This window comes from Danio rerio, chromosome 17 (assembly GCF_049306965.1).
Source record: "Danio rerio strain Tuebingen ecotype United States chromosome 17, GRCz12tu, whole genome shotgun sequence".
In the NCBI taxonomy this organism is placed as follows: domain Eukaryota; kingdom Metazoa; phylum Chordata; class Actinopteri; order Cypriniformes; family Danionidae; genus Danio; species Danio rerio.
In genome coordinates this window covers 20,887,211-20,908,163 of record NC_133192.1, presented here as the reverse complement: position 1 = coordinate 20,908,163, position 20,953 = coordinate 20,887,211, and the positions used below count along the sequence as shown (strand labels likewise).

At 33.7% G+C, this 20,953-nt stretch overlaps 2 protein-coding genes and 1 long non-coding RNA gene across 31 annotated transcripts in view; 1 reads left to right on the top strand and 2 right to left on the bottom strand.

Annotated features, from left to right (window-relative positions):
* Nucleotides 1-862, bottom strand: part of rgs7a (regulator of G protein signaling 7a) — a 99,928-nt gene extending 99,066 nt beyond the window's left edge. For all 17 annotated transcript variants that reach the window (XM_073927178.1, XM_073927188.1, XM_073927182.1 and 14 more), the window contains exon 1: nt 756-862. The gene's annotated coding sequence lies outside the window, so the exon portion shown is untranslated. The remainder of the gene's footprint in view (nt 1-755) is intronic.
* A 109-nt stretch (nt 863-971) lies between these two features.
* Nucleotides 972-19,956, top strand: reep3a (receptor accessory protein 3a). 2 transcript variants are annotated; one of them, NM_001037575.2, is given in 8 exon segments: nt 972-1,288; nt 4,991-5,063; nt 6,872-6,948; nt 8,535-8,655; nt 10,763-10,876; nt 13,256-13,376; nt 14,059-14,195; nt 17,054-19,956. In NM_001037575.2, coding segments are annotated over 8 exon segments (750 nt in total). In that variant the 5' UTR covers nt 972-1,256; the 3' UTR covers nt 17,129-19,956.
* LOC141378551 (uncharacterized) overlaps nt 11,832-20,953 on the bottom strand; it is a 102,353-nt gene continuing 93,231 nt past the window's right edge. For 4 of the 12 annotated variants that reach the window (XR_012393326.1, XR_012393331.1, XR_012393332.1 and 1 more), the window contains exons 6-8: nt 17,458-17,619; nt 17,004-17,081; nt 11,832-13,373 (exon numbers count right to left, since the gene is read on the bottom strand). This is a non-coding gene — a long non-coding RNA (uncharacterized lncRNA). Of the gene's footprint in view, nt 13,374-14,355; nt 14,498-17,003; nt 17,082-17,457; nt 17,620-20,953 lie in introns of all 12 variants that reach the window. The other 8 variants (XR_012393335.1, XR_012393334.1, XR_012393336.1 and 5 more) reach the window with 4 other exon arrangements.

The window sequence follows — 20,953 nt, the reverse complement described above, 5'->3', positions numbered from 1 at the left end:
CTTACAATAACATTTGTTTAAAAGTGTTCCATGTATTTACTGCTGAGGACATCAACCTGGACAGACTGTTGTAAAACTTTTAAAACATTTTTTCTTTTTTTTATTTATTTTGAAGATAGTTTAAATCGGAAAAAAAGTGTACAGATACAAGTATAGCTTGTCTGTTTTTACACAATTAAAAATATTTTGCTAAGAAATATCTAAAATATTTTATTTTTATTATTAATTTATTATTGTATTAATTAATGTATTAAATTATATTTTTTGCTTAGAGCAACTAAAAATATTTTCCATCTGGACCATTTGAAAAAATCCTTAGCCTTTTACCCTTTATGAATGTAAAATTCGATTCAAAATGGCCTTAAAATGTATTTAAAAGTCTTAATATTAACTTGGTAAAACCTGCAGAAACAAACAAACAAAAAAAAAAACTAAATGACCCAGTGAATGTCTGTCAAGCTCACAGACTTTTAATTGGAGATTACCTGTAGCACAGTTCCAGTCAATTAACATGGCGTTTGTTTATTTATTTTTGCTTTTACATAGTACTTTGAAGTAATTGACCTAGTGCACATTTACAATTAGTACTAGTCTTTCTGCAAAATGACCGAAAACAATGAACCCAACTCATTCTATACCAGACAGACGACAGTACGTTCATTTAAAAATAATACTAATAAAAACATGAACGTATCTATCTTTAATCAAGCCAAAAAGCATTTTACATATTCATATACAAAAAGTTTACAAATTACCTGCCACAAACTCATTTATCATTTCATTTTTATCCATCCAAGTACACAAACACCCTGCTGCAACTCAAGCGTGCACCGATGAGCTGCTCCGCCCTGTGACCCTGTTTGGCGCTGACTCACTCTGTGATCCAATCAGTAAATGAAGAAGGCGGGACAAACCAGCAGCTCCATCCAATCAGTGGCCAGTTGAGCCATCAATCAAACATGACATCGTCCCTAGTCCGAAAAGGACATGCGAAGAGGAAAACAATACATACATTTTTAACACAACGGGACATCATGTAGGAAGACGACAACAGCAGAAACGACCGGTTTATTCGTCAAATAACGATGTCATCTAGCAGAATTGCGGATTTCAGGAAGCATACGTTAAAACCAGGAACTCGGTGTTCGAGACAGAAGTTAATGTTAACGTTAGTTACTGTTTATTTGAATAAATTATTCATCTGAACCAAACCTGCAGCGAATCTCATAACTTTAAAGTGCAACAGGTTATGCAAAATGGTGTCGTGGATTATATCAAGGGTCATCGTGTGAGTATTTATTACATGTTTTGTTTCTAAGCTACAGTATATGCATCAGTAAAAAACCGCTGATGTTGCGCTTTCATAACCAAATCTATGCTTACTGTTCTGTCTATGTTAAAATACAAAAAAAAAAATACAGTATTATGGATTTACAAACTTAATTTATGGTTTATTATAGTTTATTTGCTGATTTTAAAGAGTAAATAAAAAACATCAACGTGCATAAAGCATAAGTTGTGTCTTAGTATTATAAATAACTTGGTTACCACATTGGAAAATGTATAATACACCATAACAGCCACAAAAAAAAGCAATAACTTTTAATATGTTTAATACATTTTAAAAGGACAAAGAAATATTTACAGTCAGTATAAATTTTGATTTATAGTAATCAAAGTTTGAGTAAACAAAAACCTTTCAGTCTTTCAATATCTTCCAGAAACCATCCAGTCCTAACAAATGATAGTTAAAGTATTGGGGGAAAAATTATTGAAATTCATTGAAAAGAAAGTCAAGGATCAAACATGATGAGATCATAAATTATACAGGAAAACCCTGCATAAATCTAGCTGATGTAGTGGAATAGAACAGGAAATTCATCATGCATTTGGCTGAAGACCTGCTTTAGTCCCTGTCTGCCATAGAGGAACTGCTGTTTTCCTGCTGGACCGTAATGTTTCAGTAGGTGTGTCTCTTTTTGCGGAAAAGGTCACCGCAAGCAAGGCACAGGCTGTCTCGTCTCACTAGGTGCTGTTTGCTGTGGGGTTTGTTATCTTTACAATACTGACAGTGTAAGAGATAAGGGTCTCCGGTCATCACTGATAGAAATACATTTATATATTGTAGGTTATAGTTGGTTTCAAAGTCTAAAGGTCTTTCGAAATGTCTTTTGTGTTTTTAATGCAAGTTTTCACAATTAATTATTCGCCCCCAGGCAAGCAAGGCCTAGCTGTTTTGGAGATGTGCACTAACATCATACACACCAAACACACATTCCTATTCTTTCCCTTCTTTTTTTACACTCACGAGTTCTCTCAGCGTAATAGGAAAGGCATGACTAAACCATTGTGACTCTAATGTGTTCATAAAGGCGTTCAACGTTTAAACACTTTCATCTGACTTTTAAAAGCAAAGCAAGCTTCTTGATGTGCTCTGCTTGGACTTGGTGATGTTGAAGTACTTTTTATCACAATTGATAGTTTCACTGTTCACTTTAAGTTAAGAGATGACCTGTACTCTTGACTTCAGCACTTTATAGTAGAGATGTTTTAGAGTGGAGAAACAGTTATGCAATAAATGGAATTCATCCAACGGTTCCACACCACACACACACACACACACACACACACACACACCCATGATCCCACATAACTTTAGACGGTATCAGGCAGTGCTGTCGTTCCCATAGCTACTAGAAAATACATGATTCAGGCAAAGACAGGCTGGTTACAGTGAAGGCCGTGGATGTGTAGTAAGGCTGTACAATATAACGTTTTAGCATTGATATTGCAATATGCACATCGGCAATAGTCTCATCGCTGGATCTGCAATGTCAAGTACGGCTTATTGTTGACCAGGAGCTTGTAGGTTAATGGCAAACTTTCACAATTGTGGATGTAAAGTTTATTAATTGCATTTGTTTTGATTTATTTTTGTTAAACAGAGTTTAAAGCATTCTGGCAAAAGAAACAATTTTGCTTCACCAAAGGCTAATTAAATTACATTTATCATGAAGACTAGCCAAGTTTACATTAGATTTTTTTTTATATTTGTGTCCAACTGCCATTAAGACCTCCCAGACCAAAATCAAACTGTTCTTTCTGTCATTTGTATGCTTCCCCCACAAAACAAATCCAGTTTAAAATTAACTTTAGTAATGCATGCACATGCACTTCACTATAAAAATCACCCCAAACCTTCTAAAATGGTGAATTCTTCCCAAAAAGAGTCATTCAATCCATCTGGTGAAATATATATCATAACGCAATGCATATCGCTGAAATACAAAATATTGCAATGACCATTTTTTTTCCAGCATCGTGCAACCCTAATGTGCAGTCAGTGAAATAAATGCTACAATAAATACATCTATACAGTTAACAACACATTTTGATTGATCAATACAGTACTGCGTCTATTTGTGTCACATTCTCACTCTATAAAGAGATGCGCTGGATTACAGGAGTTATAAAAACATACACGTATTTATTTGCAAAACACTCAACACACAGGAATCAGGGTAAAAACCATGGCACTTCAATACCGAACAAGGAGCAAACTAACCACAGGGACTTAAATACATAGCACATACTACAGCTAATTAGACACAGGGGTGAGACACAGGTGGAAAATGAAACAAAGGAATCACCGCACATGGGGAAGTCACATGACATAAACACAGAAACTACACCAACACACCAAAACACTGGACACGTGACAATTTTTTTGCCTCAGGGTTTATACAGTCATGGAAACCCTGGAAAAGTCATGAAAACAGATTCTGTATACTTGAATATTGGTTAGTTGTATAAATGTTTTTTTTAATCCTTGGCCAATCACATACTCTCACATTATTATTATTATATATTATTATTACACATACATATATACTCCCACTTCTGCAAATATTTATTTATAACTTTTCATAGGACAACACTGCAGAAATGACTCTTTGACACAATGAATAGTAGTCAGTGTAAAGTGTTTATAGCAGTGTAAATTTATTGTCCTCTCAAAATAACTACAAATACAGCCAATAATAGCTGAACCCCTGGCAACAAAAGTGAGTACACCCCTAAGTGAAAATATCAAAATTGAGCACAATTAGTAATTTCTCTTTCCCTGTGTCATGTAACTCATAAGTGTTACACTGTCTCGGGTATCCACAGATAGCAGGTGAGTTAAATTTGGTATAAAAGCTCTTCCACTCTCTCAACCAGGCCACTGAAAGTTCAACATTGCACCTCATGGCAAACAACTCCCAGAAGGCCTGAAAAACAAATTGTTGCCTTACATAAAGATGGCCTAGGCTATAAAGCGATAGCCAACACTCTGAAACTGTGCTGCAGCACAGTGGCCCAGACTATTTAGTGCTTTAAGAGGACAGGTTCTTCCCAGAACAGGCCTCGCCATGGTCAGTCAAGGAAGCTGAGTGCACGTTCTCAGCATCACATCTAAAGATTGTCTTTGAAAAACAGACGGATGAGTGCTTCCAGCATTGCTGCAGAGATTGAAAATATGGGAGTTCAACCTGTCAGTGCTCAAATCGTACGCCGCACACTGCATCAAATTAGTCTGCATGATTGTGGTCCTAGAAGGAAACCTCTTCTAAAGACGATGCAAGAAAGCTTGCAAACAATTTGCTGCAGACATGCAAACTAAGGACCAGGATTACTGGAACCATGTCCTGTGGTCTCACACCAAGATAAACCCATTTGGTTCAGATGGTGTCAAGTCTGTGTGGCAACAACCAGGTGGGGAGTACAAAGACAAGTGTGTCTTGTCTACCATTAAACATGATGGTGGGAGTGTCATGTTCTGGGGCTGCATGAGTGCTGCTGGCATCGGGGAGCTACAAATCATGGAAAAGTCATTGAATTTTAGTAGTTAAAATGTGTATGAACCCTGTTGCCTGCTTATAGTGTAACAAATGTGTGGTATTTTCTGTATATACTCTCATGAGTTTGTCTTTGTGTTTTTTGTACACAGTCTTGTGTTTGGAACGCTGTACCCTGCCTACTATTCCTTTAAAGCTGTCAAATCCAAAAACGTCAAAGAATATGTAAGTACCTAATATTTTGCACATAAGCTATCTAGCTATGCCCTGCTGATTCATCAAATCTTAAAGGGATAGTAAAAATGTAGGTATCTATTCATCCCCAAGCTGTTCCAAATCTATTTGAGTGTTTTTCCTCTACTGAACACAAAAGATAATGTATTATTCAAATATGTTTATTGATTTTTAGTAGTCTTCAATTCTCCCACAACACACACATTTGGACTGTGCATAGCTACAAACATACTCACACCCCATAAAAAAGGGAGAAAAAATAAAATGATAAATAAAAATAGTTGGAAAATTTGGTATAATTTTTCACTTAGGACATAGTAACATCTGAGCATTCAATGTGGGATAGAAAAGGCTGCCAAACCTCAAAAAACGTTTTTGCAGAAGGTGTATTTGAGGTGTTCGAACAAAAGAAGATATTTTGAAGAATGTTGGAAACTAGCAAAAACTATAGTAGGGGGAAAATATAAATATTATAGAAGTCTCAACATTCAAAATATCCTCTTTTGTGTTTAACATAAAAAAGAGACTCAAATAGATTTGTGAAGTAAAAGTAGGGCTGTGCATTTAATCGAAAATCGATTTCAGCTTATAACGATTATGAAAAACCATTCATCAGGATAAACGATTATTCCATCTTATACCGCCCCTTTCCAGTTGTACACATTTGTTGCTCTGCAAAGCTCAGTTCCACGTGAAAATGACTGAAAGCATGTACTGTAATGTAATTTTGCACAAACAAGTTGAGAATCAAAAGACATAGGAAAGAGAAACCATATCAGAGTCGCACTATTCTTAAAGTGACAGCGCGCAATATTCCTGCTGCCGCATGTTTTTACTATGAATCAAACAACAAAAGGAGAAAATCCCTCACTGCTCTTGACTGAAGGAATTTTTTAGCTAAAGTTTTTTTTCTTACAGTGAAGATGCTTAAAGCACAGTTTAAACATAACAGATTTAATAACTCATTTCTAATAACTGATTTATTTTATCTTTGCTATGATGACAGCACACTATATTTTACTAGAGACTTTTCAAGATACTAGTAATTAGCTTAAATTGCTTTTCAAAGGCTTAATTAGTGTAATTAGGCAAGTCATTGTATAACAGTAGTTTCTTCTGCAGACAATCAAAAATATGTATTGCTTAAAGGGGCTAATAATATTGAGCTATTAAAATAGGTTTTTAAAATAATTAAACCTGCTTTTATTCTAGCTGAAATAAAACAATTAAGCCTTTCTCCAGAAGAAAAAAATATTATAGGAAATACTGTAAAAAGTTCCTGTTAAACATCATCTGGGAAATATTTATATATAAAAAAAATTCACAAGAGGGCGATTCATATTAATTCCAACTGATAATCATTTTAAATAATCGTGATTATGATTTTTCCCATAATCGAGCAGCCCAAAGTAAAAGCTGAGTAAATGATGACAGAATTTTCATTTTTGGGTGAACTGTCCCTTTAACATTTGAGTTCAGAGAATGTAATTAGCCAGAATAGACGGAGAGCTCCTGCTGTACAGTCTGTCTGTATATCCTGGTTGCTCTTAGTGTCTGACAGAGACTGTCAGTAACTAAATCCTGAGCTGTTTAGCAATTTAATACGGCTCTTCCGCAGATCTCTTCCAGCTACTTCCCTTTCTCTTCTCACAGAAAATAAAGTGCTGTGCTACAGTGATGATGCTGCAGTAGTACTTTGATGAACATCATTTTACCTTTCATATATTATAGTACTTACATGGTGAGCTATCTGTAATTTTTCACCTTGAGTGGATGTTGTTGTGTTTATGGTTTGACAGGTGCGATGGATGATGTACTGGATTGTGTTTGCTCTTTACACAGTGGTGGAGACGATCACAGATCTTTCTTTGGCTTGGTAAACACACACACACACAGTCTGGAAAGAACAAATACAGAATTATTATTAGATTACATGCAGTAATCAAGTGGTTTTATTAACATTTGGCCACTGTTCCCAATTATAGCTTTTCACTGTCCAGTCTTTGTTCTGTATGAAAAGAGCTTTTATCTGTTTTTGAACTGCTAATTTTCCTCGGGCTACTTAGAGGAACCAGTCTGTTAGGTTCAGTTTCAGTTCAGTTAAATTCCAGTGCCTTTCATTAGTTGTATGACATTTTGAAAAAAAGCTCTGCCTATTTTGCTGGCTTTGGTCTTCCTAAATTAGATTAGCTTTATTTCGCATGGATAGCTCAGAATGGAGTCAAAGGGTACAACTAGAAACTGGCATTAAAAATGCTCTTTTAAAATATCCCAATTAAAAATATTGAATTAGCTATAACACTTTATTGTATATTTGCAGGCCATAATTAATTTTAGCACTCATATACTGTACACTCACATTTTCCTATCACATGCACAAATTTTCACTCTCACACAATCTTATTTTCATTTTATTTACACATTTTTACTCGCACACACTCATAAGCCAATCACAATTCTTCAAAATCATTCATACTGAAATGTATTCAAGATTCCAAATTGTAGGAACTACTGAAATCACACCTATGCTAAAAGCTTTTACTCTAAGTGGTTGTAAAGTTATATTTTACATGCTAATAATATATGTTTTATATAATGTATATACACTCACTGGCCACTTTATTAGGTATACCTGTTCAACTGCTTTTTAATACAAACTTTTAATCAGCCAATCACGTGGCAGCAGCTCAATGCATTTAGGCATGTAAGCATGGTCAAGACGATCTGCTGCAGTTCAAACCGAGCATCAGAATGGGGAAGAAAGGTGATTTAAGTGACTGAACGTGGTATGGTTGTTGGTGCCAGACGGGCTGTTTTAAGTATTTTAGAAACTACTGATCTACTGGGATTTTCATGCACAATCATTTCTAGGGTTTACAGAGAATGGTCTGAAGAAAAGAGACAATATCCAGTGAGTGGCAGTTCTGTGGGTTCTGTGCCATATCATAAAGCACAAATCATCTCAGAATAGATGTGGTGAGATTTGGTGAAACTGGAGATTCATATCATGGATGTGCAGCCAACAAATCTCCAACAACTGCGTGATGCTATCATGTCAATATGGACCAAAATCTTTAAATAATATTTCCAGTACCTTGTTTAATCTATGCCACGAAGGACTAAGGCAGTTCTGAAAACAAAAAGGGGTCCAACTGATACTAGTAAGGTGTACCTAATAAAGTGGCCGGTGAATGTATAGCTTCAGTTTAAATATATTTATTCAGAGTGAAAGAGAATGGAGTATACAGTAAGTATAAAGTACAACATGTACAGCAGACTAATAAAAGCTCTTTATCGTCTTTGGACTGGTTTTAAGAACAGCAAACTATATGCATTATATCAAATCGATCAACCAAGTCTTTTTATTGGTTGTTTACGATAAACAATGCTGACGTATCAAAGAGAAAGCCAATCTCAGAATTATTCAGAATTTCACATTGATTACTTTTAACTGTGTTTCAGGTTTCCAGTTTATTATGAGCTAAAAATGGCTTTCGTCTTTTGGCTGTTGTCTCCCTACACCAGAGGAGCCAGTGTCATCTACAGGAAGTTCCTACACCCTATGCTGGCATCCAAAGAGAGGGTAATGACCCATACACATCATCGGGTTCCCTGGGAATAGGCGTTCACTGATAGTAAACTCATCGCTGTATTCAAACCTGTCATGGATTGAGGAGGATTACATAATCAGGGATTACATACAGTTGAAGTCACAATTATTAGCCCCCCAGTGATTTTGTTTTTCTATTTTCCCAAACAATGATTAAGAGAGCAAGGAATTTTTCACAATATTTGCTATAATATTTTTTCTTCTGGAGTTGGTTTTATTTCGGCTGGAATAAAAGCAGTTTTTAATTTTTAAAAAAATCATTTTAAAAAGTCAACATTATTGGCCCCTTTAAGCTATATATTTTTTAAGAGTCTACAGAACAAACCATGGTTATAAAATAACTTTTCTAATTAACCTAGCCTGCCTAGTTAACCTAGTTAAGCTTTTAAGTTACACTTTATGCTGAACACAAGTATCTTAAAAATATTCAGTGCAATATTATCTACTGTCATAATAGCAAAGATAAAAAAAAAATTAGAAATGAATTATTAAAAGTTATTAGAAATGAGTTAGTAAAACTAATAAGTTTGGAAATGTTTTGAAAAAATCTTTCTATAAACAGAAATTGGGGAAAAAGGTGCTAATAATTCAGGAGGGCTAATAATTCTGACTTCAACTGTGAATGAGAAAGACAGATGGCTTGGATATTTGGGTATTGTGATTACATGATCTTTATCAACTCCAACAGTAAACATGGTTTGTTTAACTGTGCTTGCATATCTTGTTTTTGGCCATCCATAATTGTTTGTTGTCAAAGTCATAGATGGAGGTTAAGGAAAAGTATACATGTAAATGTTTGAAGTACAAGCTTAAATCATAAAATGCTCATTTTCGCATAATTTACATCACCTCTTGTCTTACAGTGTTTTAAATTTTTCACTTAAAAATTATTTCTGAGAGCATATTTTGCTCTGATTGGTCAGAATGTCCAATGTTATAATTGATTCAATGTTTACAGCAACAGGTTGGAAACCAACCTTTTTAATATGTCATTTAAAAGATATAAGATAATTTGGCAAATCATGGATCTTTCATATCAACTGATTTCTGGCTCATTCAGTTCTTCAAACAGGTTTGCGAATCATATTAAAATATGTAGATGAATTGAGTCTGTGCTTGTGTTTGTGGTAAGATCTATCAATCCTCAAAATCATAAATGCAGTGATTGACTGACAAAACAACATCGTGAAGACATCTTCTGATTAATATTACACTTTCAGCCAGGAGCAAAATGTCATTTTTAATAAATGAAACAATGTTAAATGATATGCAATAACTTTGCCCATTCTTTGTAGGCTATTTGTACAAGTTTAATACTCTGTCAAGCATTTTGTATTTAGTATTAATTTAGTGTTGTGTTTTATTTAGCCTTATCTTTAGATTTTATACCTAAAAGAATTCAAGTTTCTTAATCCTAACTGTCTATTTAAAACATTTAAAAAAGCATGGTCTGCATCTCCTCTTTCAGTATTTTCTCAGTTTCCTATTTATGAATCCTGTTTATATGAAATAAACCTGCTCCAAAACAGCTTTGAGCCCACAGACCTGTTGCTGTCATATCATACCATGGACAAATTTTGAAGAGTGAAAATATTCTAGATTGTGTCAAATGGTCAATACTCATGTTCAGCCAAACAAATAATACAGACTACTGCATTTCAGCTCCAGAAGAAGACAAAGAGAAAATGTTTATTCATATGTATATAGAGACATGGACAAAATTGTTGATGCCCTTCCATTGAAGAAAGAATAACCCACAGTGGTCACTGAAATCTGAAAAAAAAATTAATCTGAAAAAAAAAAAACGGATCAAAAATAAACTACTGGAAATCAGATACTGCGTTTGTGCATCCATATGTACATAAAGAAATACTGAAATCACCTATGACCCATTTCAGACAGATTAGAATAGGTTTGTTCTTTTGAGACATACTGTAAGTAATGTGCTTTGATCTTATTGCAGACGTTTTACATTCACAAACAGCTATATTACATACTATATAAATCCAATAACCAGAAAAGGCATAAAAGGTGTATGTTAAGTGTAAACTTATTGACTGTTTTCCATTGTGTTTTTTAGGAGATTGATGAATATATTGTCCAGGCCAGAGAGAGGAGCTATGAGACCATGGTGAATTTTGGGCGTCAGGGTCTCACAATCGCAGCCGCTGCTGCTGTCACTGCTGCTGTGAAGGTAAAATACAGACTCACAGTTTATACTGGCCATTTGAACTCCACTAACTCAATAACTAAGCCGATTTGCTCAGCGAACAACTTTGATTCTATGTAAACAGAGGAATTGTTTTGCATTGACACATTACCTCACCTTGAAACTATAGGTTCTGACCTTTTTCTTTTATTTAGTTTTCATGTATTCTTGCTCTGTAACAACTTATTTATGTGTATAAAAAGAACAAAAGTGTACAATTTGAAAACTTATTTAAAAAACCTGATTTCCATATTATATTTAGAATCTAGACAGAACCTTTTAATTGCAAACTGGTGATTAATTTTTAACAGTCATTTCTGTTGAGCTGTTTTGAGCCCTTTCATTTTTAAATGAAAGGTTATACCAGACTTTTCAAATAATAAGCAACTTAATTTATTATACCTCTATACGTTTACAGTTCAAAATCTTAAAATGGTTGATGAACAGAAGCTTTGGTAAATAGAAACTATTTAGACAGAGATTATATACAGTATATTAGTATATATTATTATTTATTTTTTGGTATAAATATTTGTAACATTGGAACGGCCTTAACAGCTAGGCTTCAATGTTAAAGAAATGCACTGCATAACAGAAGTGACCCAGTAAAATGAATGGTGGTCTTCACTGTGGCCTCTCCTGTTTTTCAAATCAAATTTGCTGTCTGGCCATGTCTGGTGCCCAAAAAAAAAAAGATCAGCAACACTAGTGCTCTTCGATTCCTGATTGTTTTCAGAAGTGGTTTTTGCTAAGGTCAAGAATATCAAAGTGAAATAAGGGTGGGCTCATGCAGCCAATAAGCAACTACCCTAGCATCCGCAAAGCGACACTTACTGTAAAATCACTCAGAGAGGCTTATGCATTGCTAATGGTACTCTGAGCACTTTCTTCTGAAAATGTAAAAATCTAGCTGTCTCTCTCTCTCTTTCTCTTTCTTTTTGCTAAACTAATCTCCAGCAGTAGCTGTTGAACATCTCTCAGGTAACTTGCTTTTCTTTTTCCATCTGCTCTAACCTGTTTGCATTATTAACTATCAGATGCCTTCATGGGAGTTAAAATTAAAAATGTATTTGATTGTTTACTATAAATGTAGTCACATTTGAGGCTTTTGGCAATTGAATATACAGTTGAAGTCAGAAGTATTAGCTCTTCTGTATTCTCCTGTATCCTGTATGTTTTTTTTTACCCAATTTCTGTTTAACAGAAAGAAGATTTTATTCAAAACATTTCTAAACATAGTAGTTTTAATAACTCATTTCTAATGACTGATTTATTTTATCTTTGCCATTAGTGTTTGGGAAAGTTACTTTAGAAAGTAATGCATTACAATATTGAGTTACTCCCCAAAAAAGTAAGTTGCGTTAGTTACTTTGTATGGCAAGTAATGCGTTACGTTACTTTTGAATTACTTATGCATTAGTTTTTTTGTACCTGGCCTGATCTTTTTCAGAACTTGCAGGGTTTTATGTATAACCTTCATTTCCTTTTAATAAAAACACATAAAACATAACGTAGGCTAATGTTATCTTCTGAGAACATCCTGACCCAGAGCTCTGCATGATGTATATACAGATTAATGAAAGTTTAAAGCAATGTGTTTGCTATTTTTTTACTTTTTGTCTTAATAGTTACATAAAATAACTGTCTATTAAGACAATCACCTTTTCCTTTTCTTTGATGCGTTCAAAATATTGAGAATACTTTCATCGCAGAAACATAAGGGGATTCATTTTTAATTCTGCAATTTTTTTTTAAGTTTTAAAGCTAAAGAATTAAACTAAAAAAGTAACTTGCATTACATTTGAAAAAAAAAAAAAGTAACTCAAATAATATTACTTATTTATTTTAAGGTAATGCGTTACTTTACTTGTTACTTAGAAAAGTAATATTATTAAGTCACTCGCTTTCCATGTAATGCTTTACCTCCAACACTGTTTGCCATGATGACAGTATATACTGTACTATTTTACTACATATTTTTCAAGATACTAGTATTCAGTTTAAAGTGCAATTTAAAGGCTTAACTAGGTTAATTGGATTAACTAGGCAAGTTATGGTTATCCGGCAAATCATTGTATAATAATGGTTTGTTCTGCAGACAAACCAAAAAAAATGTATTGCTTAAGGGGGCTTATAATATTGACCTTAAAATTTAGGCTGAAATAAAACAAAACTTTTTTTTCCAGAAGAAAAAATATAGGAAATACTGTGAAAAAAGTGTTTGCTCTGCTAAACATCATTTAGGAAATATTTAGGAAAAAGAAGGGCTAATAATTTTGAATATACTGTATTGAATATACTGTATTGAATATACAGAGTACAACTGCCCATCAGCCACATCTAATCACATGACTCTGCTCACAGGGACAGGGGGCCATCAGTGAACGTCTGAGGAGTTTCAGTATTCCAGACCTGACGCAGGTTCCCTCTGAGCAATCAGCCATCTTCAACTCCAGCCGACGGGCCCTGCCGCCTGCGGATTCTGGTGATTATAAAATGATAAATGATTGATTAAATAATTATGAAAAATTACCACATACCCATTTAGCTAAGGAAACAAATGAACTGTAAGAGCCCAAATTAGCATTTTAAGACCTCAAGAGCAGATGTGCAAATTGTGTGTCATCAATAAATCATTATTATGTCTCCCTCTAGTGGCAGGATAAGGATTGAAAATTATCCTTTGGTTGGTCAATGAGTTGAAGCATTTAAAGTGAGAGCCATTATTTACTTTATTCATCCAACCCATTGTGAGTTTGTGTGAGGAAAAATGCACTGAGCTGCAAAGAATCTTATTTATAGACAGGTTCTGGATGTTCAAAACTCTATTAATTGAACGGATGGAATGGAAATTTCATTAATTAATAATAACCCTTAAAGACAGAGCTACAAGGTTGACAGAGCTAACTGATGATATGTAACTGTATATTTCAAAACATTTTCTGGAGATTTTGCATCCTTTATCGGATTGAGAATTAGCTTCAAAATCTATTCATAGTGTTTGTATCTCTGTGTGTTCCACAAAGTCACAAATGGGTTTGGGGTGACATATGGGTGAGTAAATGATGACAGAATAAAAATTTGGGGGATAAAAAAAGTAATTCTTCAAGGTTTAATCCCACTTGTTTGAGATCTTTATTGCTTCCCCTGTGCATCTGCTCCACCAGAGCCATATAAACAGACAGGGGAGGGTCATGAGGAGGAAACAGATGGAATATTCTCTGAAGATGAGGCGTCTGTGCAGAAGGGGCTACGCAGATCTCAGAGCGTGAAACTCACTCGTGCCAAAGCAGCACGCAAAGAGGTAGCTTTGTACATGCATATATTGTAGATTTAGTTATAGTATAATCCAAAACAGAATACAAACATTTAGCCTAGTGTTCTCAGACTTTTAAAGGCTCATTCACATCAAGGATGATAACTATGACAATGACTGTAAAGATCTGAAAGTTTATACTTCTTACATTTACTTAAGTGTGCTATGTTGCTGGCTGAGGATGAAACGATCAGCATTTACAAAGCAGAAAATCCACTCTACAGGAAGCACAGATTTTGAACTCTCTCAAATGTCTTGATTGTAGTCCTGAACTGTCTTCCTGGAAGATACTGTACATGTAACAATATCATAATATTAAACAATTCAACCTGATTAGTCTTCATAAGTAGTGTTGTAACTAAGTATGAGAGATGGTTTCACTGACCTAACATACTGATATATGATTAATGATTGATTAAATGATTAATGAAGGAATTATAATGCTTTGACTTATGTATAGGCTATTTCTGTCCGTTCGCATCCCGTCTCTTTGTGCCCCCTCGTGGCTTATTCACAAACTGCGGTCATACAATAAAAACAGAGTGGCTGCAATTTCAAACGGCGGCGGTATAAGCTCCGGCGGTAATGGCCACTTTGAACTCTCAGTTACTGTACACAACTTCTTCTGGAATTATTTAAACTCACAGACATAACAAACATTATTTAAAGTGGTGTATTAGGGTTATACAATACAGTATATGAACTTTACTTCTGAAAACTGCACTGACAAAGTTTTAATTTACAAGAACTTCTATGTTAAGCTGCTTTGACACAATCTACATTGTAAAAGCGCTCTGGAAATAAAAATGAATTGAATATATATTTTAAAAATTGTCACTATGGCAGTAACAGTATATAAAATTTCTGTATTGCAAAGAAGAGAGATAAATTTAATGTATTTTATAGGCACGTATCTGTCTGCATGCATAGGTTGTTTATTCAAATATGACCAATTAGATTGGGTTTTATTATCTTTATACCCACCTCCCCAGTAGATGCTCTTATGCTATTGGCTAGATAAGGCCTGAAGGTGAACTTACTCCCTCAGAGCAGAGAGCTGAATACAAAGACTAACAGCAGGAGTAGAGAGAGACAAGAAAGGACAATGAAAACAGTCAATGAAGATCAGAACATCTGCTGAGTTTTTTAGTTTTTAGCAAACTGTAATACATTGAAGTTTCCATGAGTAATTTCCAAATTAATTTCCTAATATTTGAAAATAACTAATGCAGTATATTTTTTAAAAAATTATAATGAATTTATTACAGTAAAAACTTAAACAGTCCCATTAATCACACAATTTTTACTGTCGAGTGAAATTACATACAAACAAAATGTTACATTCAATTTTGAAAAGACGATCTCTGTCAAAGATAATTCTTTCTCTCTTCCCACCATGGGATGGTGGGCCAAATAAAAGGTTAGCATGGGCCAACGTTGGCCCACGGGCCCTAGTTTGGGGATCTCTAATTTAGGTAAAGGTAATACTGTAATCGATACTCAACAACAATATCATATATTGCATATTTTCCCAGTATAGTGGAGCTCTATTGTGTTTTTTTGTTTGTTTTTACATAGCCTTTTGTTTATTTGTCAGTTGATGAAAAAGCATGAAATATTAACCTTAAGTTGGCACATAATTGCATGTGATTGCAACATTCTGTGTGCACTTTGTCTTTGGATTCACAATTCCATATTGACCTTATTCTTCGCCTACGAGCGGATGCAGCCATTTGAATCTTTTTGGCTGAAGAGACCACCGGTATCATTAACTTCTATTCGTTTTTAGATGTTAAAAACAGCTCGTTCTGCTGCTTGATGTTGCAAACTGACATTTTCTTAATATATAATTCTACTTTGTCTTTATAGTCATGCAAACACTTGTTTTGTAGAGCAAGTAGTTTAACTGTTTTCTGCTGTTTATTATTCCTAGTCATTTCTCCCATAGGCAACTGAATCGGAAGTTCTAAAACAATTGCAAAAATGAGCGCACTTTTACATTAAAGAATAATGTCAGTTTTAGGAGTTTAAATCAACAACGCTTTAAAACACATGCAGATCTTTTGCTTGTTGTTGGCAGAGTAAATGAGGAACAAGCTGTAAAGGCTCAACCCTCTTTTGGAAAATTGGGTGTGACCAAAAGCTTATTTTCATTTAAGTTACAAACATACAATCAAAAAATACATATTCAGCATGGTATACTATATACTATATATCATCCAGAACCTAATTTTAGCTGAAAAGTCATCTTTTAGTCACTCTTTATTTTAAGGTATCATTTTCGCCATTACCAAAACCTAAACTAAGATTTTACCTCAAAGTATTAATTTGCTGCTTTTTATTAGGTAGATGATGGATTTAGGTACCATTAGATTGGGATGTAGAATGAGAAAATACTTTTTAAATACTAATGAACACAACTAATGTCTTAATAATAAGCAGGTAATAATCCAGTAGGTAATAGTGGGAATTGGTACTTAAACTAAAGTGTTACCCATCTTTTAAAAGGGCATCATAAGACCCCTTTAAAATTGTCTTAAATTTAAAAGAAATGTGTAATGAAAGAAAGTGTAATGAAAGAAAGTGTAATGGCAAAGAAGGATTCTGTATGAATCATTTCGGAAGTTTTTTCAAACTCATTAACAATAAAAAAAAAAGTCCATCCTGCTTTTAAAGAGTGTGAAGATTTAAACAGACAAATAGCAACACTGCAGCACATGATTGATAAATATGCTAATTTAGTTATGACTATAGTTATTTTTATAGTCATCATTCTTGGTGTGCACTACTACTTACTGTAGAATATTGAAGATTAACTGTGTGTAATGATGTCCTTTTTTTTCAAGCCTCGCTATGGCTCTCTGAAGCTGAAACCTAGAAGAAGACAACTGGTTACATCGTCCACTTATGACCATCCATGAGCGTCCAGTATAAACGACCAGATGGGATCTAATCCTGGGTTTAAGTTTAATCCTAAACGTTGGTCCTGCTTTTCTTCAAATTAATGCTCCTTTTAAGCAGCACTAAACTAAAAATCTACAGACTTGCAGCATGAACAATGACTTTTACATTCATTGATTTAGTAAACGCTTTTTCCACAAACGAATACAACTGACAATGATGCATATGATAAATAGCGAATCTTGCATGCTGCGCTGTTCGTTCTAAAAAATACCAAAACCTAATACAAGTACAAGAAGTCTAAGAGTGTACTAAAAATCGAATGGTTCTGAGCACATTAGATCTGTACCTGCTTCTGTATAGACATCTCTTTTTACTACGAGCGTGTGGGCACATCCTGTAGCACAGATATGCCAGGTGTCCTTGCTCTCCTTCTACAGGGGCAGGTGTCAAGGTCAAAGGTGTCTCCGGTGTGCGGCTCGCAGCTTGTTTTCACAGTAATGAAATGAGCCTGGAAAAAAATGAGTATGCATGTTATAGCAGGTATTTGTATAAGCATAGGTGTTTCAGCTTGTTAATGTTTACATTTCCATAGTTCACCCAGAATTCATTCTGCTTTCTTCATCCTCATGTCATTCAAAACAAGTACAGATTTCTTTGATGGAATTTAAAAGGCGTAATTTTGAAGAATATCCTGTATGCTCTTTTCCATGTAATTTAAGTGAATTATTGTGCTTTATTTGTGTATTTTAGTCAATAAAAAAATCACAAATAAAGCACAATAAATGGATTATAAAAGTGTCCCAATTGACTACGCAATTTAAACTAAGAAGGATGGTCAGAGTTTGATGGAAGGTTATCAAAACAAGCATTTTTTATTTTCAGTGAATTAACTTCGGAATGCTGTAAAATCACTATGTGCATTAGCAAAATAAATATTTTGATTGGACAATATCTGGAATCTGAGGGTTCAGAAGAACCCAAACAGTAAATCGCTTCTAAAGTTGTTTAGAATGAGTTCGTTTCTATGCATCCCAGCAGAGATCACATGTCAACATGACATCAGATTGACGTTGTACCCTGACGTCGTGGGGATGTTACATTTTGTCTAGAAATGAAAATCAGGTTGATGTCAAAACCCAGCGTCAGGGCCATGTCAATGTCCGACCTAAAATCAACCAAATAACGTCTAATGATGTTACAGCTTGGCGTTGTGTGGATGTCACCATGACATATATCAGAGGTTGAATTTTAGGTGGTGAATTCAGGGGTGCCCAAATTCAATCCTGGAGGGCCGGTGTCCTGCAAAGTTTAGCTTCCTTCAACACACCTGCCTGGAAGTTTTTGTATACCTAGAAAGAGCTTGACTAGCTACGTCAGATATGTTTTATTGGAGTCGCAACTAAAATATGCAGGACACTGTGTGAGTCCGAGCACCCCTAGTTTAAGGTGGTGAATCGACATTGAGTTTTAGTCACTTTCTAACACAACTTAAAACCAACGTCATTTGATGTTGTTATTGGACGTCAAAACAACATTGTCCTTAGATGCTGGTTAGACATTGAATTATAATCACCTGGCATCACAACTTAAATCTAACCTAATATTAACGTCTTCTGACATTGTGTGCTTGCTAGGATATTACTAACTGAAAAGTACATTTTGATATATTTATGAGAGGAAATGTTAAAAATGTCTTTATAAAAATTTAAAAAAATCTTTACTTAATATGCAAATTATTTTTGGCATAAAATAAAATGTGGTAATTTTAAATCTTTTGGCTTTTCCCACAATTACACCCTTGCCCAACATATGTACAGGTTTAGTAGTGCAGGGTCACATGAGAACAACCTGATGTGTTTTCTTAACATGTTCCATATCAATTTCATTTGAAATTAAATATAACATTTCATACAATTTCCAAATGAACAACAAAATTGTGCATGTTAACAAGAGTTCATTTCATGTCTACATTGTAGGGAAGATTTTCTGTGATTATTCATCATTTCTTGGAAAAAATTAAACAGGATATTATTCAAAATGTATCCTTTTTTAAAAAAAAATTTCAAGTGTATCATACAGGTTAAAAACAACATGAGGATTAGCATTTTATCCTGCATTTTCAGGTGAACTATCGACTATTTAACTTTTAAATATGTAATGGATTTCTATCGTTGTAATCTCGATTGTTTGTGTGTTTAGGTCTCAACAGTATTTTAGAAGCTCTTTCCAAATACATTTCTTAAGTTAGGATTGTGTTTTGTTAAAACATTTTGAGGAATCCAGTTTAATGTGTTGAATGTTCATTTTAATCATGTTTGTTTCTGCATTTCATGCTACTGTTTCTCTCATTTCAATAGCTAAATGCACTAATTGCTGTAACATTTGACCAAAACACTCCAGCTTTATCATTGCAAACCATGAGAGAAGAGTGTGTCTGATGCTAGTTGACAAAGTGAGTTAAAAACATTGGTGTTTGTACATGTGTAAACAGTGGCAATGATTTCTTCTTTTTTGACCATGTTTGAGTTTCAGGGGGGAGAATTGGGTGTTAACATGTTTTAGAATGTTGTTTGTGATGGAGAAAACCTGTTGATTCTGGATGTGTGTACAGATTTGTGACAACAACAGCTGTATTGAGTGTGTTTGTAACCCTAGACCTAAAGTCATCAAATAAGGCTATTTCCTTTGACATTGGTGACAGGAAAAAATCAGGGAAAGACAGAAATGTGGCTATCACTAGAGAAACTTCCTTGATTAATAAAAATGTTTTGTTTTTATGAGCATGAAACATCAGTTTGTCTGTTTGAGACAAGACAATAATAAAATACTAAATACAATATGCAAACTAATCTGATTTATTTTTTGTTAACTCCTGGATTAGTGCCTGATATATAAAAGGAAAAATGGTCTCAGCTATCTACTCGTCTGTTTTACAGTTTCTCCAGTGACCGCTAGAGGCAGTCATGTTCTGCTTTTCCCCCATGTCAAATGTTTTTAAGGAACACTTGTAGCTAAAAATCTCTAAAGGCATTCATTTTAAAATGTCTAGCCATAACAAATCCAAATAGGTTTTAAGAGTTAAAGAATCAAAATGACACTGGTAGCACAGCTTTTTCAGACATTACAATGTATCCTGTGTGGTTCTTTTTTAACCATGATCAACAGAAGACTCACTCAAAAGATCTCACTAAAATCTTATGTTAATGTTTATGTTATTCAGAACTAAAATCATTTGATGATTTATGATGATTTAAAAACTCTATTTACATATTCAAATCTAGCAGAAAATTACTCATTAATTGTTCCTGTAAAGTTTTATTATGCATAAATGCATAACCTTTTGTTAAATAAATAAATAATTGAATAAATAAATAAATAAATCGTTAAATAAATTGATATGTGTATGTATAGTTTGATTACTTATTTCTTATATATATATATATATATATATATATATATATATATATATATATATATATATATATATATATATATATGTATGTATATATATATATATATATATATATATATATATATATATATATATATATATATATATATATATATATATATGTATATATGTATATATATATATATATATATATATATATATATATATATATATATATATGTATATATATATATGTATATATATATATATTTTATATAAGTGCAGGTCGGAATATTATTGTATACACATGCAGAACGCATGCAAAATGCAACTTTAATGTTTCAAATAAATTCAAGATAAAATTTTAGAGTAAATAAAAACAGGTTCATGTAAAAATGAAACGTACTTATTCAATTAATGTTTCATTTTTACATCTGTATTTTTGTCCCTG

Excerpts from the sequence above, each read along its gene's own strand:
- reep3a (XM_073927474.1), top strand. The coding sequence starts at position 1,257 with ATGGTGTCGTGGATTATATCAAGGGTCATCGT. Across the intron at positions 1,289-4,990 it reads ATTATATCAAGGGTCATCGT|TCTTGTGTTTGGAACGCTGT; the intron begins GTGAGTATTTAT and ends TTTTGTACACAG. Across the intron at positions 5,064-6,871 it reads CCAAAAACGTCAAAGAATAT|GTGCGATGGATGATGTACTG; the intron begins GTAAGTACCTAA and ends ATGGTTTGACAG.